This window comes from Eumetopias jubatus, unplaced genomic scaffold (assembly GCF_037043125.1).
Source record: "Eumetopias jubatus isolate StellerSeaLion01/CBP00866 unplaced genomic scaffold, mEumJub1_p1.0 scaffold_17, whole genome shotgun sequence".
NCBI classification, from domain to species: Eukaryota; Metazoa; Chordata; class Mammalia; order Carnivora; family Otariidae; genus Eumetopias; species Eumetopias jubatus.
Window position 1 is genome coordinate 54913255 of NW_028274823.1, and position 22478 is coordinate 54935732.

The 22478-nt window shown below is 36.7% G+C and overlaps 1 protein-coding gene and 2 pseudogenes across 1 annotated transcript in view; 1 reads left to right on the top strand and 2 right to left on the bottom strand.

The window, feature by feature from the left end:
- Positions 1-22478, top strand: part of CFAP70 (cilia and flagella associated protein 70) — a 102214-nt gene that overhangs the window by 22905 nt on the left and 56831 nt on the right. The window contains exons 3-8 of the mRNA XM_028109739.2: positions 5018-5116; positions 5286-5365; positions 11753-11932; positions 14723-14905; positions 17557-17651; positions 20609-20708. Coding sequence (XP_027965540.1) covers positions 5018-5116; positions 5286-5365; positions 11753-11932; positions 14723-14905; positions 17557-17651; positions 20609-20708 — 737 coding nt within the window. The remainder of the gene's footprint in view (positions 1-5017; positions 5117-5285; positions 5366-11752; positions 11933-14722; positions 14906-17556; positions 17652-20608; positions 20709-22478) is intronic.
- On the bottom strand, positions 441-1310 carry LOC114214226 (large ribosomal subunit protein eL6 pseudogene; annotated as a pseudogene).
- On the bottom strand, positions 7663-7753 carry LOC148162171 (U6 spliceosomal RNA; annotated as a pseudogene).

The window sequence follows — 22478 nt, forward strand, 5'->3', positions numbered from 1 at the left end:
TTCAATACCTGGGAACTCTGCTGCGCTCAGGCACCCCTAGCCTTTTTGTGACCCCCATGGTCCTGAGACCACACTGTCCCAGTGAGGATTCCACCCCCAGCCTAGCCACTGGAGCGACGTCCCTCAGCGGAGCAGACTTCTAAAAGTTCTGATTTTGTGCTCTGTGGCTCTATCACTTGCCAGAAGCGGCCGACAGAGGCCCCCTCCCCTGCCATCTATCCTCCCGAATATCACCTCAGGTTCACTTCTCTGCATGTCCTACCTTCCAGAAAGTGGTCACTTTTCTGTTCAGAGTTGCTTCTATTCTTTTCTTTGATCTCCTGTTGAGTTTACAGGTGTTCAGAATGATTTGATACCTATCTAGCTGATTTCCTGAGACCAGATGAAATTTAGGTCTCTTACTCTTCTGCCATCTTTCTCCTCCCCCAATTAGGTTCTTTGTAAGAAATTTAGAACACCAATTTGTGAGGGTAAACTCCATTTGTGAGAGAAAACATAGAGCAGAGGTAGCCCTGAAGCTGTGAAACAGCTTTGATTTTTGGCAGAATTTGCAAGTCCATAGCTTTCTGATCAACCTTGCTCTGCTCTGTAATCTTGTATTTCTCTTTCTTGGTGTCAAAGATCTCACCTTCCTGGTGTCTGGGCTTATGCCGCTTCTTCTTGAAGTAAGCATCAGTGAGATGTATGGGGATTTTCACACTGCTGATAACAATTTTGGTAGAAGTGGCAATGACGAATTTCTGGTGTGTTCTACACAGAGGAACTTGATTGAGGGACGTCAGTCTGGTCACAAGTAGCAAGCCACTGCTCAGTTGCTTCAGGAAAACTACCCTCTTGCCTCTGTGGCACCCAGTGAGGATGATCAAAATTGTCCCAGGAGTGATGTTAGCTCACAGTTTTCTCACATGCTGACTCAAAGGTTTTTTGCCATGGCTTAACAGGTTTCCAGGCACCTCTTCAGTAGGATAATACCTAGGCATTTTGTGAAGCTCAACCACTCAGGTACCACCATTCTTGTCACCACCAACTGGTTTTTTGAGAGTAGCAAAAACCTTCTTCTTTCTCTTTTCAACCCTGGATTTAGCTGCCAAATACTTCCTCTTGTACATGGCCTTTCTGGAATACATAGCCAATGGGAAATATCTGCCAATTCCTCTAACTAGGACAGGGTTTCAGCTGCAGTGGGGCTTCCCCTTCTTTGGCATTTTAGCCTTGGGGTTACCCTTCTTAGTCTTGCCACCAGCATCAGCCTTCTTGGCTTCCAGTTTCTTCTTCTTAGTATCCGGCTTCTCAGCTTTTTCACCCACCATCTTGCAAGATGGGAAAGAGCTCTAAGAATTAACTTAACCAAGAAGATGAAAGACTTGTACAATGAAAACTACAAAACATTGCTGAAGGAAATTAAAGATATACAAATAAATTGACACACATCCCATATTCATGGTTTGGAAAAGTTAATATTGTTAAAATGTCAATACTACCCAAAGTGATTTACAGATTCAATGCAATCCCTATCAAAGTCCCAATGATTTTTTTTTGCAGAAATAGAAAAATCCATCCTAAAATTCATATGGAATCCAAGAAACTCCCAAATAGCCAAAAGGAGCTTGAAAAAGAGCAAAGTTGGAGGTCTCACACTTACTGTTTTCAGAACTTACTACAAAACTAGAGCAATCAAAAAAGTATGGTATTATCAGAAAGAGACATATATAACAATGGAACAGAATAGAGAGCCCAGAAATAACCCCTCACACAAATGGTCAAATGATTTTTGACAAGGGTGCCTAGCCCATTTAATGAGGAAAGGACAGTCTTTTCAACAATAGGTGCTAGGAAAACTGGATACCCATATAAAGAAGAATGAACTTGGACCATTACCTAACACCATATATGAAAATTAACTCAGGATGGATTAAGGACCTAAATGCAAGACTGGAAAGGATAAAACTCCTAGAAGAATATGAAGGACAAAGCTTCATGATATTAGATTTGGCAATGATTTCTTGGATAGGATACTAAACTGTGGAAGGAGCTGAGATGCCCTTCAACAGATGAATGGATAAAGAAGATGCGGTGCATATATACAATGGAATATTACTCAGCCATCAGAAAGGATGAATACCCACCATTTGCATCGACGTGGATGGAACTGGAGGGGATTATGCTAAGTGAAATAAGTCAAGCAGAGAAAGACAATTATCATATGGTTTCACTTATTTGTGGAACATAAGGAATAGCATGGAAGACATTAGGAGAAGGAAAGGAAATCAGAGGAGGAGACGAACCGTGAGAGACTATGAACTATGGGAAACAATCTGAGGGTTTCAGAGGGGAGGGGGGTGGGGGAATGGGTTAGCCGAGTGATGGGTATTAAGGAGGGCATGTATTGCATGGAGCATTGTGTATTAAATGTAAACAATGAATCATGGAACACTACATCAAAAACTAATGATGTACTGTATGGCGACTAACATAACATAATAATAAAAAAAGGATACTAAAGGCACAGGTAACAAAAGAAAGAGCAAAATTAGGGACACCTGGGTGGCTCGGTTGGGCAACCAATTCTTGGTTTCGGTTTGGGTATTGATCTTGGCCTCAAGGGATCAAGCCCCCTGTTGGGCTCTGCACTTGGGTTGGAGTCTGCCTGAGATTCTACACCCCTCTGTCGCCCCCCACCCCTGCTCACACTCACTCTTTCTAAAATAAATAAATAAATAAATAAATAAATAAATAAATAAATAAATAAATAAATAAAATTTTAAAAAGAGAGAGGGAGAAATTGGACTTAATGAAAATTTAAATATCTTGTGTATCAAAAGACCTATATATGAGTAAAAAAGCAGCTCACAGAATGGCAGAAAAATATTTGCAAATCATATATCTGATAAGGAATTAGTATTCAGAATATAACAACAAAAACCAACCTAATTCAAAAATTGGCAAAGGACTTGAATAGACATTTCTCCAAACATCTACAAATGGCCAATGAGCACATGAAAAAGTATGCAACATCACTAATCATTAGAGAAATGCAAACCAAAACTATGATGAGATATCACCTCATACATATTAGAAAGGTTTCTATCAAAAAAACAGAAAACAACAGTTGGCAAGGATGTGGACAAATCGGAATCTGTATGCACTTTTGGTAGGAATGTAGAATGGTATAGTCACTGTGGAAGCTGGTCATTCCTCAAAAAATTAAAAATAGAATTATATGATCCAGCAACTTTACTTATGGGAATATATCCAAAATAATTGAAAGCAGGGTTTCAAAGAAATATTTGTGCACTGATGTTCATAGAAGCATTAATTCACAAAAGGTAAAATGTGGAAGGAATCTACATGTCTGTCAACAGAATGGATAGGTAAACCGTGGCATGTATATACAATTGAATATTATTCAGCCTTAAGAAAGAAAGTCTGACATACATATGCTACAACATGAATGAATTGTGAGTTCAATATACTAACTGAAATAAGCCAGTCACAAAAACACAAATGCTGTATGAGGTACATAATCAAATACATAGGGACAGAAAGGATCCTGGTGGTTGCCGGGGTCGGGGGGAGAATGGGAATTATTGTTTAATCGATATAGAGTTCAATTTTAGAGGATGAAAAGAGTTATGGAAATGGATGGTGGTGATGATTACACCAAAAATGTGAATGTGTTTAATACCATTGAGTAGGATGGTAAATTTAATATGCATGTTACCACAATAAAAAAAAAGACATTAAAAAAAGAGCATTTTATAATTACTTTTTGAAAACAAAGATCACAGAGTTTGATAACATACCACATAGGCATGTATGTTATCAAATTGTATTATCTTTGCCAAAAATACTGAAGATGAACCTAAGTTTACAGGAAACAAGAACTGAGAAACAAACACCATGGCGGGGTCGGGGAGAGACACATCCAGAAAATGAGACAGTCTAGAAAACAACTGGGTCTGATGTCTTTAACAAATCAGTGTCATAGAAAAAAATGTATGTGGGAGAAAAGCCTGTTCTAAGTGAAAAGAAATGTAAGAAATATGAGAACCAGATGTTCTCATCCAAAGAGAGCACATGTTGGTCATTGGATCCTAGTTTGAACAAACAAGCTACAAAATAAATTTTGGGATAATTAAGAAATATTAAATGTAGACTAGGCATTAGATGAATTAAGGAATTACACTTAATTTTATTATACACTTGCTAGATTGATAAAGTTATTGTGATTATATAGGAAAATGCCATATTTTGAATTTGTATACTTTAGTATTTAGGGGTAAAATGTCATAATGTCTGTAATTTACTTGAAAGTATTTCAGCAAACAAAAATAGATGAAGCAAATATGACAGCATGTTAACTATTGTTAAATCCAGGTGATGGCTATATAGATATTCACTCAGTATACCAATCTCTCTACTTTTTTGTGTATTTCAAGTTGTTCATAACAAATTTTAAGCACATACACTGAGTAATGCTGCAGTGAGAAACCTGGTACATACCTTGCATGCTCTGTAAATCACTCTAAGGTCTCCTAAATCCTAGGCAAAATGGGAAAGATCAAGAACATTATTTTAATGTTATATTACCTCCCTCCAGTTCTTTAATTATTTTAATGCAGATTATGACTTTCTAGTCATTCCTGAAATTGATTGAAGAGGATCATGACCAGTGATTTCTTATACATGAAATAGAATACAAAATGCTTAAGGGTTTTCAGTTAGTAAGTATGAATATTATGTGGAACTTTGTTTTAATCATATACATCAGTTACTTTTATACATATGTGTGTACATGATTATGATGTAAAGTCTATTTTTTACTATAACATGTATGCAAAAATTTAACAGGTCACTGAGGTGGTTCAGTATTTTCCACCAGAAGTCACTAATAATGGTGCCTTCTCAAGTTTCAAGTTAATTTCTCTTAAATTTCTTTGACAATGCTTTGTTTGCTGCACCATGGTTATCTGATGGATGACCCAAACATACTCTTATTTTGTTTTGATTTTTCTAGTAACTATGACTGAAGTTTTACCAAAGGAAAAGAAACAGAAAGATGAGAAGACTTCAATTCTTGGTCAAGCTGTGGTGGACCTTCTTCCTTTACTGAAAGGTCAGATGTGTGCTTTGCTCAAAAGCAGATATAGGAAAGCTCATAAAATTTAGCTCCAGAGAAGTGCAAAAATCAACCTCAGTGAATTTGAGGGATTTGATAAAAAGATGAGCACATTTATCTCTGCCTAACCCTTCCTTCTATGGTTTGATTTGCTTTCTTTTTGCAGGAGAGAGTTCATTTGAAACGATGGTCCCCTTGCACCCTGTGCCAGGCTCGCCTTTAGAACCTGTTCGGTCAGGTGTAAAGGTAATCAGAGTTCTAAAGCTCCACTTTCAGCCTGCCGTTCAGTCTACCAAATCTGATTGTTATAAAGATTTGATTAAGTTGAGTCCAGTTCATCAGGTGTATTCTTTTCACAAGCACACAGAATGCTAAGTTCTGGGAAACAAAGATAAATAAATCAGAGTCCTACTTTAGGAGTCCATAATCTACACGTCATGGGTCATAATCAGTGTGATTAAATAATGGAGTGGGGCATGTGGGCACAGTGTAGTTATTGATTACTTTGCCCAGGGGTACACATAGAGAAAGCTTAACCAAGGAAATGTCCTGATGGATTAAATTGAATAACACGTGAATGCACCGACCACACTTTCTGGCATATTAAGCCTGAATTGGTAGGCTGTGCTAGTCTGGTTTGTCTTCTGGGCTGTGTTTTCCATTCTTCCTGGGGATCAGTATCTTCTTGGGTCTTTACTTTTGCCACTCTGGTGCAAGTGTACTCACTTTCAGCAGATACCACAGCTTTCTTCTGTTTTGCAAAAGTGAAAGAGAGAGAAGGGCCCAAATGACCCAACTATTCCGAATGCAGTTCCCTAATTAACCACTGCTGTGGGTCCCTTCCTGCTTCTTGTTGATTTTGACCTTGGAGCTGCCATAGTCTACTCCTGTATCTGCTGTGGTCCTCTCTCTGTCTTATTTTAGGCTGTGGTTGTTTTCTTCTAGGTTGTTTGGTTTTTTGTTTTAAGATCTGATTTAATTTGCTTTCTCTCTTTCTAGGATTCCTATAAATATGTAGTCCACTGATAGCATTTCTTATTTTCCAGGGATGTTATAGCATTATTCTTTTATTGGAGGTAAAGGTATAATTTAGTATCTTTCTGTAATTCCATGTGACTTGTGCTAGAAAGAGGTATATATCTGAGCTCAGTCTGCCTTCATTGGTCCAGTCTCCCTGCTTATATACTTATATGTACTTATGTTGATTTTCCTTACATATCTTTAGAAGAAAAATTAGTCAAATGGATTATTAGTCCTTAGGATGTTTGTTCATAGTATTTCTGTGTTTACTTGTTTTACACATGCAATGAAAAGAATATATCACATTTAATTTCCATTCACTTGAGAATTCTCACTAATTTTATATTTAAGCATCTACACTGGTTATTCTCAAGACTCAAAGAGTAAAATGACATAAACCTGTCCTTAGAAAAGAGTTTCCAATTCATCTTCAAGTATTTCCTGTTTTGATTGAGTGATACAAATTAGATAACTTCGGGACATTTTACTTATCTTTCCAGAGACGTACTGATCAGAGGTGTCACATTCTTTAATGCCTCTGTTTCTTAAAATCTTCTTCCCTTTGGTGTTCTCACTTCCAGCTCACTGACTGTACCTTCTCAGGTTCCTGCACCAGACCTCTTTCTTCTGCCCATGTCTTATGTGTGAAGGTTCTAACCTTGGCCACCTTTTCTTCTTAGTCTGTGTTCATATTCCTGGGTTGCAGGGGGGAGATTATTCATTATTTAACAGTCACCAGTATGAGTGCTTCTTTGGACCCTAAATACAACCTATCCCAAATCTGCCTTTCAGCAAATCCAGCCTTTTATATCTCCTAAATGCCTCTGGACTCTTCTCTTCTTAGCTTTATTCCTACTCTTTATTGCCTTATAACCTCTCATTGGAACATTACAAGTAGCCTTATAACTGCCCTTACCTCCCTCCAGTTCCACCTTCTCACTCTTGTCGGGTGACTTACAAGTAAATAGGATCACATCACATCCCCTGTTCAGTACTATGTAGTTCATGGATTCCCCTACTGCTTACTTGTTAAGGTCCAGATTCCTTAGCAGGCATGCAACAGCTTTTATAATAGGAACCTGCCACTTGTTCAATATAATCTCCCAGACTCCCCTTCTTATGCTTTATATTCTAAAATCCTGAACTACTTACACCTGAACAAAATACACCATGCTGTTTCAATCCTCTTTTACATAAACTCTTCTTTTAGTTCAGAATTATTTTCTTTCCTTTCTCTGCTTATCTAAATTGCAAACTTTCATTAATTCATTTTGTAGAAGTCAATGGAGGCATCACCATCTCTCCTCCTCACCCCAATAATTAATTATTCACTTCCTCTTTCGTACTCCTTGACTAGGGCATTTTATACAGGTCTCTATTATAGGATTTATCATAAATCATGGAATTACAATATGAATCCCATAATAAAAGGGGCCATGTCTCCTTTATCATTATATTCCTAGTGCTGCGGTAAAGTGTCTGGCATATAATTAGCAACCAATACACATTTTATTTAATTTATTTTTTATATGGAATGCTTCATGAATTTGTGTGTCATCCTTGTGTGGGAGACATGCTAATCTTTGTATTTTTCTAACCAACATACATTTTAAAGCTTCTTTCTATTGTATCCTGTGTGAAAATGTTAGATACATACATATATATCTCTATCTATACCTATATCTGTATATATATGGGTGTATACATATATATTTTAAAAAATATTTTCTTGGGGCTCTTGGGTGGCTCAGTCTGTTAAGCGTCTGCCTTTGGCTTGGGTCATGATTGTAGGGTCCTGGGATGGAGACCCACATGGGGCTCCCTGCTCAGCGGAAAGCCTGCTTCTCTCCCTCTGCTGCTCCCCCTGCTTGTGTGCTTGCTCCCTCTCTCTGTCAAATAAATAAATAAAATCTTTAAAAAAAAAAGAAAAAAATATTTTCTTATGAAAAAGCACATTTCCCACCCTCCATGCCTGTCAGCCCATGGACTTGTCAATGTGCTGATGGGCCAACTTCAGGGCCACATGGGGGCCAGTCTGTGATGTACTTTAAGGGGTTTCAGGAAGGGGCCTCCCCTGCCTGCACTTAACCCCATGGTTTGAGGGTCCTGGGAGCTGACATTTGTATCGCATTTGTGAAGCTCAGGTGTCTCAAGTCTGGGCCGTGCCAGGCAAGGAGAAAAATTAAAGAAGGTTTTTCCAGAAAAAAAAAATAAAAATAAAAGCACATTTGCCAAATCAGAATTTCTTTTTTTTCCCCCAAGGTCATTACAAAGTTCTTTTTTAAAAAAATATTTTTATTTTTTTAAAAGATTTTATTTATTCATGTGAGACACAGAGATACAGAGAGAGCATGAGCAGGGGGAGAGGCAGAGGGAGAGAGAGAAGAGGTTCCCCACTGAGCCAGGAACCTGATATGGGGCTTGATCCCAGGACCCTGGGATCATGACTTGAGCTGAAGGCAGACACCTAACCATCTGAGCCACCTAGGTGCCCCTTTTTTGTTTTTTGAAATTACATTTCAACTTTACTTTTTAAGATTTACCTAGTAGAGTGATGTTCTACATTTTGTTAATACAAATAACATATCCACATATGATATGTACATCTCATGAACTAGCAGGCTATCTGAACACCATTTACAACATTGTTTCTGAGAATTTCTATTGGAGACATAACTTGGAAATTTCTCATTGTAGAATATGTAATTCTTTTTTTCCTTAAGGATTATTTTAGAGAGAGATAGAGCATGCATGTGTGCAAGCAGGGGGAGGAGCAGAGGGAGAGGGAAAGAGAGACTCTCAAGCAGACTTCCCACTGCGTGTGGAGCCCAAAGTGGGGCTTGATCTCAGGACACTGAGATCATGATCTGAGCAGAAACCCAGAGTCAGACACTCAACTGACTGAGCCACCCAGGCGCCCCAGTAGAATGTGTAATTCTTTAACAATAATATTAATTATTCTTATTAATGTTGATTTCTAAGAAAATAAAAATGAACAAATTATTTTTCTCCTCTCTAATTAAAATATGAGCTGTCTTGATAGCCCTACTTGGGTACATCACTAACATCAAATCCTTGGTAGCTCTTCTAAAAAACTCATTTTTCAAGCTTGTTCATGCTGTCAAGAAATACTTTTGCATCTGTGAAAAATGGAAATAAAGAATATGATTTTCAAATATTTAGTAAAAAAACCTTAAAATTTTATTTATTTATTTATTTATTTTAGATTTTACTTAAATTCAAGTTGTTAACATATAGTGTATTATAGTTTCAGGGGTAGAATTTAATGATTCATCAGTTGCATGTAATACCCAGTGTTCATTACATCAAGTGCCCTCCTTAATGCCCATCACCCGTTACCCCATTCCCCCACCCACCTCCCCTCCAACAACCCTCAGTTTGTTCCCTATACTTAAGAGTATGTTATGGTTTGCCTCCCTCTCTGTTTTTATCTTATTTTATTTTTCCTTCCCTTCCCCATGTTCGTCTGTGTTGTTTTTTAAATTCCACATGTGAGTGAAATCATTTGGTATTTGTCTTTCTCTGATTTATTTCACTTAGCATAATACACTAGCTCCATCCATGTCATTGCAAATGACAAGATTTCATTCTTTTTGGTGGCCAAGTAATATTCCGTTTTATATATATATATATATATATATATATATATATACACATATATATATATATATATATATATATATATACATACACACACCACATCTTCTTTATCCATTCATCAGTTGATGGACATCTGGGCTCTTTCCATATTTTGGCTATTGTGGACATTGCTGCTATAAACATTGGGGTGCAGGTACCCCCTGGAATCACTATGTATCCTTTGGGTAAATACCTAGGAGTGCAATTGCTGGGTCATAGGGTAGCTCTATTTTCAACTTTTTGAGGAACCTCCATACTGTTTTCCAGAGTGGCTGTACCAGTTTGCATTCCTACCAACAGTGCAATGGGGTCCCCCTTTCTCTGCATCCTCACCAACATTGGTTGTTTCCTGAGTTGTTAATGTTAGCCATTCTGACTAGTGTGAGGTGTTATCTATCTCATTGTGGTTTTGATTTGTATTTCCCTGATACCAAGTGATGTTGAACATTTTTTCATGTGTCTTTTAGCCATTTGTATGTCTTCTTTGGAGAAATGTCTGTTCGTGTATTCTGCACATTTCTTGATTGGATTATTTGTTCTTTGGGTGTTGAGATTGATAAATTCTTTGTAGATTTTGGATACTAGCCCTTTATCTGATATGTCATTTGCAAATGTCTTCTCCATTCTTATGTTTTGTTGATTATTTCCTTTGCTGTGCAAAAGCTTTTTATCTTGATGAAGTCCCAATAGTTCATTTTTGCTTTTGTTTCTCTTGCTTCTGGAGACATGTCTAGTAAGAAGTTGCTGTGACCAAGGTCAAAGAGGTTGCTGCCTGTGTTCTCCTCTAGGATTTTGATGGATCCCTGTCTCGCATTTAGATTTTTCATCCATTTGAATTTATTTTTTTGTATGGTGTAAGAAAGTTGTCCAGTTTCGTTCTTCTGCATGTGGCTGTCTAATTTTCCCAATGCCATTTGTGGAAGAGACTGTCTTTTTTCCATTGTATATTCTTTCCTGTCATATAGCTGAGGGTCCATTTCTGGGTTCTCTATTCTGTTCCATTGATCTATGTGTCTGTTTTTGTGCCAGTGCCATACTGTCTTGATGATTACAGCTTTATAATACAGCTTTGATGTCCAGAACTCTGATGTGTCCAGCTTTGGTTTTCCTTTTCAACATTACTTTGGCTATTTGGGGTCTTTCCTGGTTACGTACAAATTTTAGGATTGTTTTTTCCAACTCTGTGAATAATGCTGGTGTTATTTTGATAGGGATTGCATTGAATGTATAGATTGCTTTGGGTAGTATAGACATTTTAACAATATTTGTTCTTCCAATCCATGAGCATGGAATGTTTTTCCATTTCTTTGTGCCTTCCTCAATTTCTTTCAAAAGCACTCTATAGTTTTCAGATTACAGATCTTTTACCTCTTTGATTAGGTTTATTCCTAGGTATCTTATAGTTTTTGGTGCAATTGTAAATGGGATTGATTCTTTGATTTCTCTTTCTGCTGCTTCATTATTGGTGTATAGAAATGCAATAGACTTCTGTGTACTGATTTTATATCCTGTGAGTTTACTGAATTCCTGTATCAATTCTAGCAATTTTTTGGTGGAGTCTAATTTTTAAAAAGTACTACATTTAAATTACAAAGATAGTCACAGAATATAAACTGGCAAGAAAAGCAACCCAATGTCACTCATGTGAAACTACTATTAACATTTCAGTATAGGACCTTCCAATTCCTCTTCTATATGTGTTTGTATACATATGTGACCTCAGTATGGTAGAGGGGAAAGGCCTCTAGCTTAGGAATAAGATTCTCATCTCAGCTATAGTTCTAACTCATGAGCCTTAGAGAAAGTTATTTGAATCCTCTATATGGAAATAGTTAAATTTGACCTTCTTACCTTGAACAGTGATATGAGATTCAAATAAGATAATGAAAAAAAGGGGGAGGTGGGAAGGCCTCTGGCATTTTCAAAATGCTGCATAATTTTATTCTTTTCCAGCAGTGCAGTCTTGAAGTTAAAGTATTTGTGGCAGAACCCTTATTGACCACAGCACAAATCTTAGGAGGCAATCTACTGAAAGTCACATTGGAGGCTGCCTACTCTGTGCCTGAATCTTTCATTCCAGTAGGGCCTATGCAGAACTACATGGTTGGTATGCAAGTTCCATCAGTTGGAGAGGTAAAGCCCTACAACCAGATATTTATATAGATCTAAACACTCATATGGTCATCTCTTCCTCACCTGCTAAGATTTCATTCAAAGCAAGCTCTCTATTAATGGCTGAGATTTTTTTTAGGTTTAAAAAAAATAAAGTTTACTTCTGTTTTATATGTAGATATCTATAGTTTACATATACATAATAGTATATATTACATATAATTTATGTCAATAAATACATATTTATGGTGGAAAATACGTAAAACATTTTAAAATTGACTATTTTTAATGTGTTTCTATATATTTTATGTGTATATTTTGTGGATTTGTACAGTGTGCTTAATTATATAAAACTTTCTCTTAATTTCAGTTATTTTCTTAGCCCAATTTTTTTTTTTAAGATTTATTTATTTATTTTGAGGCGGGAAGAGAGAGTGCAGGTGCATAGGGCAGAAGGGCAGAGGGGCAGAGGGAAATGGGAGAGGGAATTTCAAGCAGCGTCCCTGCTGACTGCAGAGCCTGACGCACATCGCTGGATCCCATGACCCTGAGATCATGACCTGAGCCAAAATCAAGAGTCAGGTGCTCAACTGAGCCACCCAGGCGCCCCTCTTAGTCAACATTTCTATGGAATGATTGTGTTGGATTTTTTGAGGCTCTTGATAGAGATTTCCAAATTGCTTGCTAAAAAGGTATAATTAGTTAATACTGCCATCTGTTTTATTGCCATCTACATTTCAGTAGGAACCTTCCAATTCCTCTTCATCATTTACATTCCCACCAGCAGTATAAAGGGTTCCAATTTCTCCATATCCTCATCCATATTTATTATTTTTTTGTTTTGTAATAATACCCATTCTAATAGGTGTGAAGTGGCATTTTCTTGTGTTTTAGAGTTGTATTTCCCTAATGACTGATGACGTTGAACATCTTTTCCATGCTTATATTGCCATTTGTATATATATATATATATTTTTTTTTTTAAGATTTTATTTATTTGACAGAGAGAGACACAGCGAGAGAGGGAACACAAGCAGGGGGAGTGGGAGAGGGAGAAGCAGGCTTTCTGTGGAGCAGGGACCCCGATGTGGGGCTCAATCCCAGAATCCTGGGATCATGACCTGAGCCAAAGGCAGACGCTTAACGACTGAGCCACCCAGGTGTCCCCATTTGTATATTTTCTTTTAGGGAAATGTTTATTCAAGTTCTTTGCCCATTTTTGAATCAGGTTGTTTTTTGTTGTTGAGTTTTAAGAGTAGTTTATAGATTCTAGCTATTAATCCCTTATCAGATATGTGATTTGCAAATATTTTCTCCCATTTTTTACTTTGTTGTTAGTATATTTTGCTGCACAAAATTTTTTAATTTTAATGAAGTCCAATTTATCTATTTCTTTCTTTTGTGTCTGTGTCATTGGTGTCATAACCAAGAAATCATTGCTTAATTCAATGCCATGAAGTTTTCCCCCTGAGTTTTCTTCTAAGAGTTTTATAATATTAGTTCTTATGTTTAGGCCTTTGATTCATTTTGAGTTAATTTTTGTATGTGGTTTAAGGTAAGGGTACAGCTTGATTTTTTTGCATGTGGATAATTAGTTGTCTGCATCATTTATTGAAAAGATTGTCCAGGGTGCCTGGGTGGCTCAGTTGGTTAAGTGTCTGCCTTCGGCTCAGGTCATGATCCCAGCATCCTGGGATTGAGCCCCACATTGGGCTCCTTGCTCAGTGGGGAGCCTGCTTCTCCCTCTTCCTCTGCCCGCCACTCCACCTGCTTGTGCTTTCTCTCTCTCTCTTTCTCTGTCAAATAAATAAATAAAATCTTAAAAAAAAGAAAGAAAGAAAAGACTGTCCTTTCTCCATTGAGTGGTCTTGGCATCCTTTATTTTGACAATTTTTGCCACTATTCTTGTTTTTATGGAGGAGCAGCTTTTCAGCGGTCTTTACTCTGCCATTCCAGAAATGCCTCTCCTTCACAAAAGTTTTTTAGCTAACCCAAACAACTAGAATTGTTGAATTATAGGGTATGACAATTTTAAATTTACTGGAGACTGCAAAATGGCTTTCCATAGTTATACCAATTTATATTTCCATCAACTATGTATAAGAATACCATTCCCTTCACAATATTGCCAATGCTTGTTATTTTCAGGCAGATTTTGCCAGTCTGTGGTTTAAAAATATATCTCATTGTTTTAATGTTCATTGGAATTATTAAGGATATCCAACACGTTGTTATTTAAATGGTGGATTATCTAATTTCCCTTTCTATAATTTGCCTATTTATATCTTTATCAATTTTCTATTGCAAGTATATTTTAGATAAATTATAAGTAGGAAAGTGCCTATATTGTTAGCCCTTTGTCAGATTTAAGTTTGTTTTTAAAAAGGTAATTTTTAAAAAGGTATATCATAACTCTCATATAGATATAAAATAACAAAAAGGATTTAAACCAAAAAGAGTTCAAAGGAGAATCTGAAGAAATAACCCATATATAAGCAATCAGGAATGTTGAAATGAATTTGCCAATAATTCTAAACTCATCATCAGCCACATGGCAATAATCAGTTATATCTCCACTGAACAAAATATATTTGCATATCTATGGACAAGAATATTTTGCATTATTATCAATTAAAAATTATAAAATAGCACAAAGACAATGAAGGGCACAGGCTCCTCTGTAGAATCAGATAATCACAGAAAGAAAGGTCTGTTAGACAACACCCAACATTACATTGAAGATACTTCAGTAATCTTTTTTGTTCATTTTGAAGTCTTTTACAAAATTTCCTGCTGTATGATATTCTGTAGAAAGACTATCCCATTTTGTTCAAGAATGGAACTCTAAAGCTTGGAGGGGAAAGAGAACCGGTTCCCAGGCCCAAAAAATGGCCAATTGCCAACATTCTGGCTCCAGGAGCTAATAACATTCCTGATGCTTTCATCATTGGTGGGCCCTATGAGGAAGAAGAAGGAGAACTCAACCGCCCCGAGGTGAGAGAATTATGAAGTTTTTTGGTGATAAACTAAATGCATAGACAGATGCTAAAACACTTTTTAAATGTTTTTATATTTATATTATATATTTATTAACATAATGTAATTAATATTAATGTATTATATATAATATATAAAATATATTTCTATATATTTGTTACTTGTTAAAATAAAATAATTATCTAATTCTGATGAAAATGTCTCCTGACTTCTTAAGTTCAACAAACAAAATAATTTATTAAATTCAAATTTACTCTTTATTTAAATTTATTTATTTATTCATTTTTAAAAGATTTTATTTATTTGATAGAGAGAGAGGGAGGGAGAGCACGAGCAGGGCGGGGGGAGGAGCAGAGGGAGAGGGAGAAGCAGACTCCCCACTGAGCAGGGAGCCCTACTCTGGGCTGGATCCCAGGACACTGGGATCATGACCTGAGCCAAAGGCAGACGCTTAACCAGCTGAGCCACCCGGGTGCCACAGATTTATCTATTTTTGAGTAGGTAATAATATGGTCATAGGTCATGCATATAAAAGCAAATATATATACTCAAAGGAAAAAAGGAAGACTCACAAACAAAAACATTTGGAAGAGTGAAGTTTCCTTGCAAAGAATGCAAAGGAGTAAGATTTCAGAAGGACTGACTCAGAAACATTAGCATAGCAAAAGTCAGGGATAAAACTGTTTTCCTTTAGGAAGGTTAGATTTATAGGAAGTATTCAAAAATCCTGTTATTTTCAGACTAGAACCCATCAGGAAGACACTATTTTTTTTTATCTCAGCGTGTAAAGTGTTTATTGTTTATTTTATTTTTAAATGATTATTTGTTTTTAACTGAGTAAATAAAGTGCTTAATCATATTGAAAGCAGGGGAAAATGTCAGTTTTGCTTTATATACACACATATATACATACATGTATTCTTTCCCTATTGGTTGTTTGTTTGTGTTTTTACTGAAAGGGTGGCATACTCACTGTTTTACAACTTGCTTTTTAGTGTACTTTGGTGATTTTTCCGCACTGCTACCTAGAGAACGTTCCTACTCTTTTTCTTTCTCTGCACTTGCTGTATGACATGACACTGCATATGGACACACTTAAATCACTTGACCAGTCTCCTGCTGGTGGACGTTCAGGTTGTTGGAATTGTCCTTTCCTTTTTATTCCTCTCTTCCTCCTTCCTTTTCTCTTTCCTCCTTCCTTCCTTTCCTCATTCTTCATTTCTTCTCTCGTTCTTTCTTTCTACATCCTATACTTGTCAAGAGCAGAGAAAATGCTGCAAGCACACTTGCAAATGTTTCTTGAATGAGTTAATAATTATTAGCGGAAACATTCAAAAAAATAGTTTCTAGAATGAAAGTGGTTGGATTATGTTAAGTATCTGACGAAATAGTTGAAATAAGTCAGGCAATATTTGGAAGACATTGTGTGGTGTCTTCTCTCATCATTGTGATTAGTGAAAATGCATCCTGTTCTTTGATTTATATTTTTGTTTAGATCAGGTATTTTATTTTACATATTTGGATTTTATATTACATTTTGCTTTTTTTTTCCTGTTTCAAGTTTTTATTTAAATTCTAGTTAGTTAACATACAGTGTAATATTAGTTTCAGGAGTAGAATTTAGTTTAGTTTCATCACTTACATACAACACCCCGTGCTCATCACAACAAGAGTCCTTAATACCCATCACCCATCTAGCCCATCCCCTGCCCTCCTCCCCTCCAGCAACCCTCAGTTTGTTCTCTGTAGTTAAGAGTCCCTTATATTTTACTCCCCTCTCTTTTTTTTCTTTTCCCATATGTTCATCTGTTTTATTTCTTAAATTCCACATTTGAGTGAAATCATATGGTACTTGCTTTTTCTGACCTATTTCACTTAGCATAATACACTGTAACTCCATCCAAATCATTGCATATGGCAAGATTTCATTCTTTTTGATGGCTGAATAGTAATTCATTATATATATATATATTTTAGTTTAGGTCATTGTTCTCAAGCCTGGTTGCTCATTTGAATCACCTGGAAAGCTTTTAAAACAATAACAATGGCCAAGCCCTAACTGAGATCAATTACATAAGAATTTACTTTCAAAGTATCACTGTCCAGGTAGTGATTTTTTTAAAAGCTCCCAGATAGGGACCCCTGAGTGGCTCAATCAGTTAAGCGTCTGCCTTCAGCTCAGGTCATGATCCCGGGATCCTGGGATTGAGTCCCGCATCGGGCTCCCTGCTCAGTGGGAAGCCTGCTTCTCCCTCTGCCTGCCTCTCCCCCTGTTGTGCTCGCTCTCTCTCTCTCTCTCTCTCTGACAAATAAGTAAATAAAATCTTTAAAACTAAATAAAGTAAATAAAAGCTCAGATAATTCTAATATGCATCCAGGGTTGAGAACCAGATGATTGAGGTTATATGAGTGAATATTTGGAACTTAGTACTGGATTGATGTAAGAATAAAAATAATTTATATTATGTATTTTATTAATAGTGAAGCACCCTAAAATTTAAGCTGTGGTAGTAGTTACAGTAGTAGTCATAGTAATAGTAGTAGTAGTAAAAGTGTTGTGGTCAAATCCATTAAAAGAATGCCCCACAGAATGAGCAGGATGAAGCAACAGTACATTGAGAAAACAGAAGTTTCTTATTATTTTACAGGACAGGGAATTTAGGAACCAAGCAGAGTGCATAAAGAAAAGGATTATTTGGGACTTGGAAAGTCGCTGCTACCTTCATCCTCCTGCAGTGGTCAGGTAGGAAGAGGAAGGGACTATGTCTAACCACCAAAGACTATAGGTGGGAAGAAATACTTTCGTTAACTTTATCTATATTTGAGTTAAGGTGATCTGAGAATCTCTTTCACCACATTTGCTAATAACAGAGTCTTTTAGTGATGGTGGCTTAACCAAGGTAGATTCTGATTTCTTTTCATATAAAACAAGTCCAGAGAGGCTATGTATGGTAGCTCCAGTGTTATCAGGTATCCAGGCTCCATCTTTCTTTTTGCTCTACCTTTTTTAACATGTGCCTTCTATCCACAAGTTTGTCTCATGGTTCAAGATGGCTGTTGGAACTCCATCCTGCACGTTCACATTCCTCACAGAAAGTTGTAAGAGAGGGCAGTGTTTATGGATAAAAAAGGACACATGCTGGCTGTCTTAGCCCCCCTTATAAAGCCTTCCTAGAATCTGCAACCTCAGTTTATATCTCAATAGCCATCTCTAGATGCACAAGAAGCTGGGAATTATATTTTTGTTAGACACATTGTTACTCAGACTAAATCAGGAGTTAGATGCTAAAGAAGAACAGGGCACTTGGTATTGTTTGGGTAACTACCAGTCTCTGTTACCTGGGGGTTAGGAAGAGGATGCAAAACAGAGGATTCTCAATATATGTATACTATATTGTATAACACATTAATATATGTATAATTTGAATTGTTGCATGATTCATTATTTGCGTATAACACCCAGTGCTCATTGCAATTCGTGCCCTCCTTAATACCCACCACCAGGCTAGACTATTTTTAAGAACAATGTTAGAATTACAGAAAAATTGAGCAGATATTTCAGAAAATTCCTATGTACTTCTGGTTCTCCACATGACCGTGGTGTATAATATAAATACACATTCTTGGCTTTGACTTGCTGATATTTTGTTAAGGATACATTATTGCTATTATTACTTTGAACAGTTATCTATTTGATCAGTTAAAAATAAGAAAAACTTCATCTCTTTCTTTACATTTCCATCTCCCTATTACATTATCTGCAGGTTGTCTGCTTTTTCCATTAGAGTTCTTAACATATTAATCATAGTTATTTTAAATTCCCTATATGATCATTTCAAAATGTGTCATATCTGAGTCTAGTTCTTATGTTGTGTCTCTTTTGTATTTTTTTCTTGCCTTTTACTATTCCTTGTAATTTTTTTTGAAAGTTGGACATTATGTATTGGGTAATAAGAAGTGAGGTAATTAGGGTTTTTAGTGTGAAGTTTTCTGTTAATCTGGCTAGGAGCTGGGCTGTGTTTAATGTTTGCTATATATGTAGGTGCTAGAGGCTTCAGTTTCCTTTTTTGCTCTTCCCCTGTTGTGTTTGGGTTTGCCTAAGAACTTTTCTTAGGTAGGGTCTATGTTTTGCAGTCTCTCTGTTATAATCCACGTTATTGTACTGGAACCCTGTTGTTATGGTGGGAAGGTGTTGGGAAGGGGAAGTGTTTTATAATCCTTCGGTTAAATCTCAGTATTTTAATGGATTGACTCCCTGGGCTGTGACCTTCAGAAGTGTTTAACAACATTTTTTACTTATTATGTGAGACAGGAAGGCTAGACAGAGCTGGAGTTGTCTAATTGCCCTTCCCCTGGGTCAGATAAGGCTCTGGTAAAGTAGTTTCCCTTAAAGAGTAGGCTTTTTTTTAGTACTTTTTCTTTTAAGATTTTTTTTATTCATTTGAGACACAGAGATAGAGAGAGAGAGAGAGAGAGAGCATGAGCAGGGAGAGGGACAGAGGGAGAGGGAGAGGGAGAAGCTCCTGCTGAGCCAGGAGCCCAATGGGGGGCTCGATCCCAGGACCCTGGGATCATGACCCGAGCTCAAGGCAGACACTTAACATCTGAGCCACCCAGGTGCCCCAAGAGTAGGCTTTTGTTATGGATAACACTGCAGGCATGTTTCAAAATGGTTACTTTTCCCTTCTTTCTGCCTAAGAGGATTTTTCTCATATCTTCACCATGAATATTGGATGGGGCCCCTTGCTTTAAAACCAAAAAACTGTGGGGCTCTCGTAAGACTGGGCTTCCAGGAGCCTATAACTTTGGCTAATCCAGCCTCCAGCAATTGGTCAAAATTACCATTAAAGTGTTTCCACCAGTTACTGGCTCTGTTACTTTTTCCTACCTGTAAGCTGATCTCAGCCGTGATTCTCTATACTTGCGTGTATCTCCAAATTTCAGGGTGGTGATTGGCCCCACGAACTTAATTCTTAGATGGATCTAAGAAAGGTCATTGATTTTTCAGTCTGACCAGGTTTTTGTTGTTGTTGTTGTTGTTCTAAGATCAGGAGCAACAACTTCTAAACACGTTACGTGTCAGAGCTGACACTGTAAGTCCTACTTTATTTCCACAGGAGAAATAAATATATTTTATACTATTTGCATACTTGTGTGATTATTTCTTTAGAATAAATCACTAGAAGTGGAATTTCTGGGTCAAAGATTATGACAATTTTAAGGCTTTTGCTTCATATTGCCGAAAAAAAATAAAGTATAGTTTGCCTCTGCTAGCAGTATAGTAGAATTCTTTTGGAATTTATAAATTTGGAAAGGTTTAAAAAACCCACCTACCTAATAAAAATATTTATATATGTGTGCCTATTCCGTTACTTTTTAAAAGAGTTATTCATTTTGAGAGAGAGGGAGAGAAATAGAGTGTGGGGGTGGGGGGGTAGGGGCAGAGGGAGTGGCAGAAGAGAGAGTCTCCCAAGCAGGCTCCACACTGAGCCCTGAGCCCCATGCGGGGCTCGTTCGTGCAGGGATCCATCCCAGAAGCCCAAGATCAGGACCTGAGCCAAAACCGAGAGTTGGTTGCCTAGCTGACTTCACCACCCAGGCACCCCTCCATTACTTTTCAAAGGAGAGGAATACTTCCTCTTAAATTACACTAACCTCATTTTTGTATATAATGTTAATGGACTGATTTTTGATTTGCAGTTTTCAGAAGCGAATTGCTGATTGTCGATTTTGGCCTGTAGAGATCACAAGAGTTCCTCTGGCTACTGCACCCAAAGGGAAAGCTGCAAAATTTGATAAGGTTAATTTGTTTGCTTAAAAATATTTATATAAGAAATGTCTGGTTAGACCCAACCTTTTATTTTTTTATTTTTTTAAAAGATTTTATTTATTTATTTGACAGAGAGAGACACAGCAAGAGAGGGAACACAAGCAGGGGTAGCAGGAGAGGGAGAAGCAGGCTTCCTGCAGAGCAGGGAGCCCGATGCGGCGCTCAATCCCAGACCTGAGCCAAAGGAAGACGCTTAACGACCGAGCTACCCAGGCGCCCCTAGACCCAACCTTTTATTCTGCTTCTAATTCTGATACCATCGGAGTGTGTGAACTGATGTGGCTGCTCTCTAGAGTGACCAACTTAACCTGATTTGCCAAGTAGTTTTCTGGTGTTAGCACTGAAAATCTCACCTCCCAGGAAACTCTCCTGTCCCTGACAAATCAGGATAACTGGTCACCCTAGCTCCCCATTGTCCACTAAAAATCATTTAGACTTTATTCCCAGATATCCTATTTCCCTTTAGCTCTTTATTATAGTTTTACCGTCATAAAACCACACAAAATAGCCGTCTTTATAGGACACAGTAGTTAAATATTGGCGATATGGTTCAACCTAATGCATTTTCCTGAATTTCTTTTAGACATCCTACTTATAATGTTTTAGCCTGCTAATTAGAGTAATAGAATTCATTGATGTACATTATTCTGAAAAGATCTAGTTTTCTGAGCTTAGAACATGTTCTCTATTATTTTATTTGTGCATGTCTGGTCTTTTCTGCTTGTTCATAAATTCTTTGAGGGTAGGAATCCTGTCATAGACTGCTTTGTATCCTCCACAGCACCTAGCATGATTCATGGTGTACAACAGATACTTAACAAGTACCTAAATTATTTTATTGACTTTTAAAATAGAGTTTTTTGCATAATAAAAATACTACTACTAGTAATCACTTCTCCCTTTGTAATATATAATGTACATTGGCTAACTTTCCTTAACAACACAATATTATTACATGAACATAGGACTTTCTAATCTAATTTCTAATTATTATATGTGAAATAAAAAGATTATTTTTAATCTTGTGGGGATTAAATGTATTTTCTTTTGCTAAATTGATTTTTCCCTATTAAAGTTTTCTATGGCAGACCATACATCCATTAAAAATTATGTTCTTATATTAATTAACATGTTACTCATCTTTGTAATGGGAGTTCAGATGAAATTAGAGATGGCAAATACATGATGGGAGACTATCATTCATTCTTGTCATCCATGGCAGATATTACTGATTAATCAAAACATTCTTTCTTTCTAAACTCAGGTAAGGATACAGAATCTTTCTCAATATAGTACTCTGAAACAAATCCACCAACTTATTAGAATTTAGGCATAAGTTAAACTCTATTTGTCATCACTGGTCTGGAGGATTTGTAAGGTCCCTTTCATTCATAAAAATCTGTAAATTAAAGCTAAGAGTCACAGCTTCTGATTCCTTTCCATTGTTTTTTTGTTTTGTTTTGTTTTTTGTTTTACAAAGCTTCACTTTTTCCTTAGATCTACATGGTGAAATTGACTTTTTGGTTGAATACATATATTATCAATTAATTTGAGTGTGTGTTGATCTAACTACTGTCTTTACTATTCATTAACACTGCTTATATGCATTATTTAAGTGATCATGGTATTATTAAACCCATTTTGAATATAAAGAAATGTAGATCCAAAATATCTATGTAACTGACCCAAAGCCAAAGTTAAGTAGCATAGCTAGTTCCTAAAGCCAGGTCTTTGAGTGAC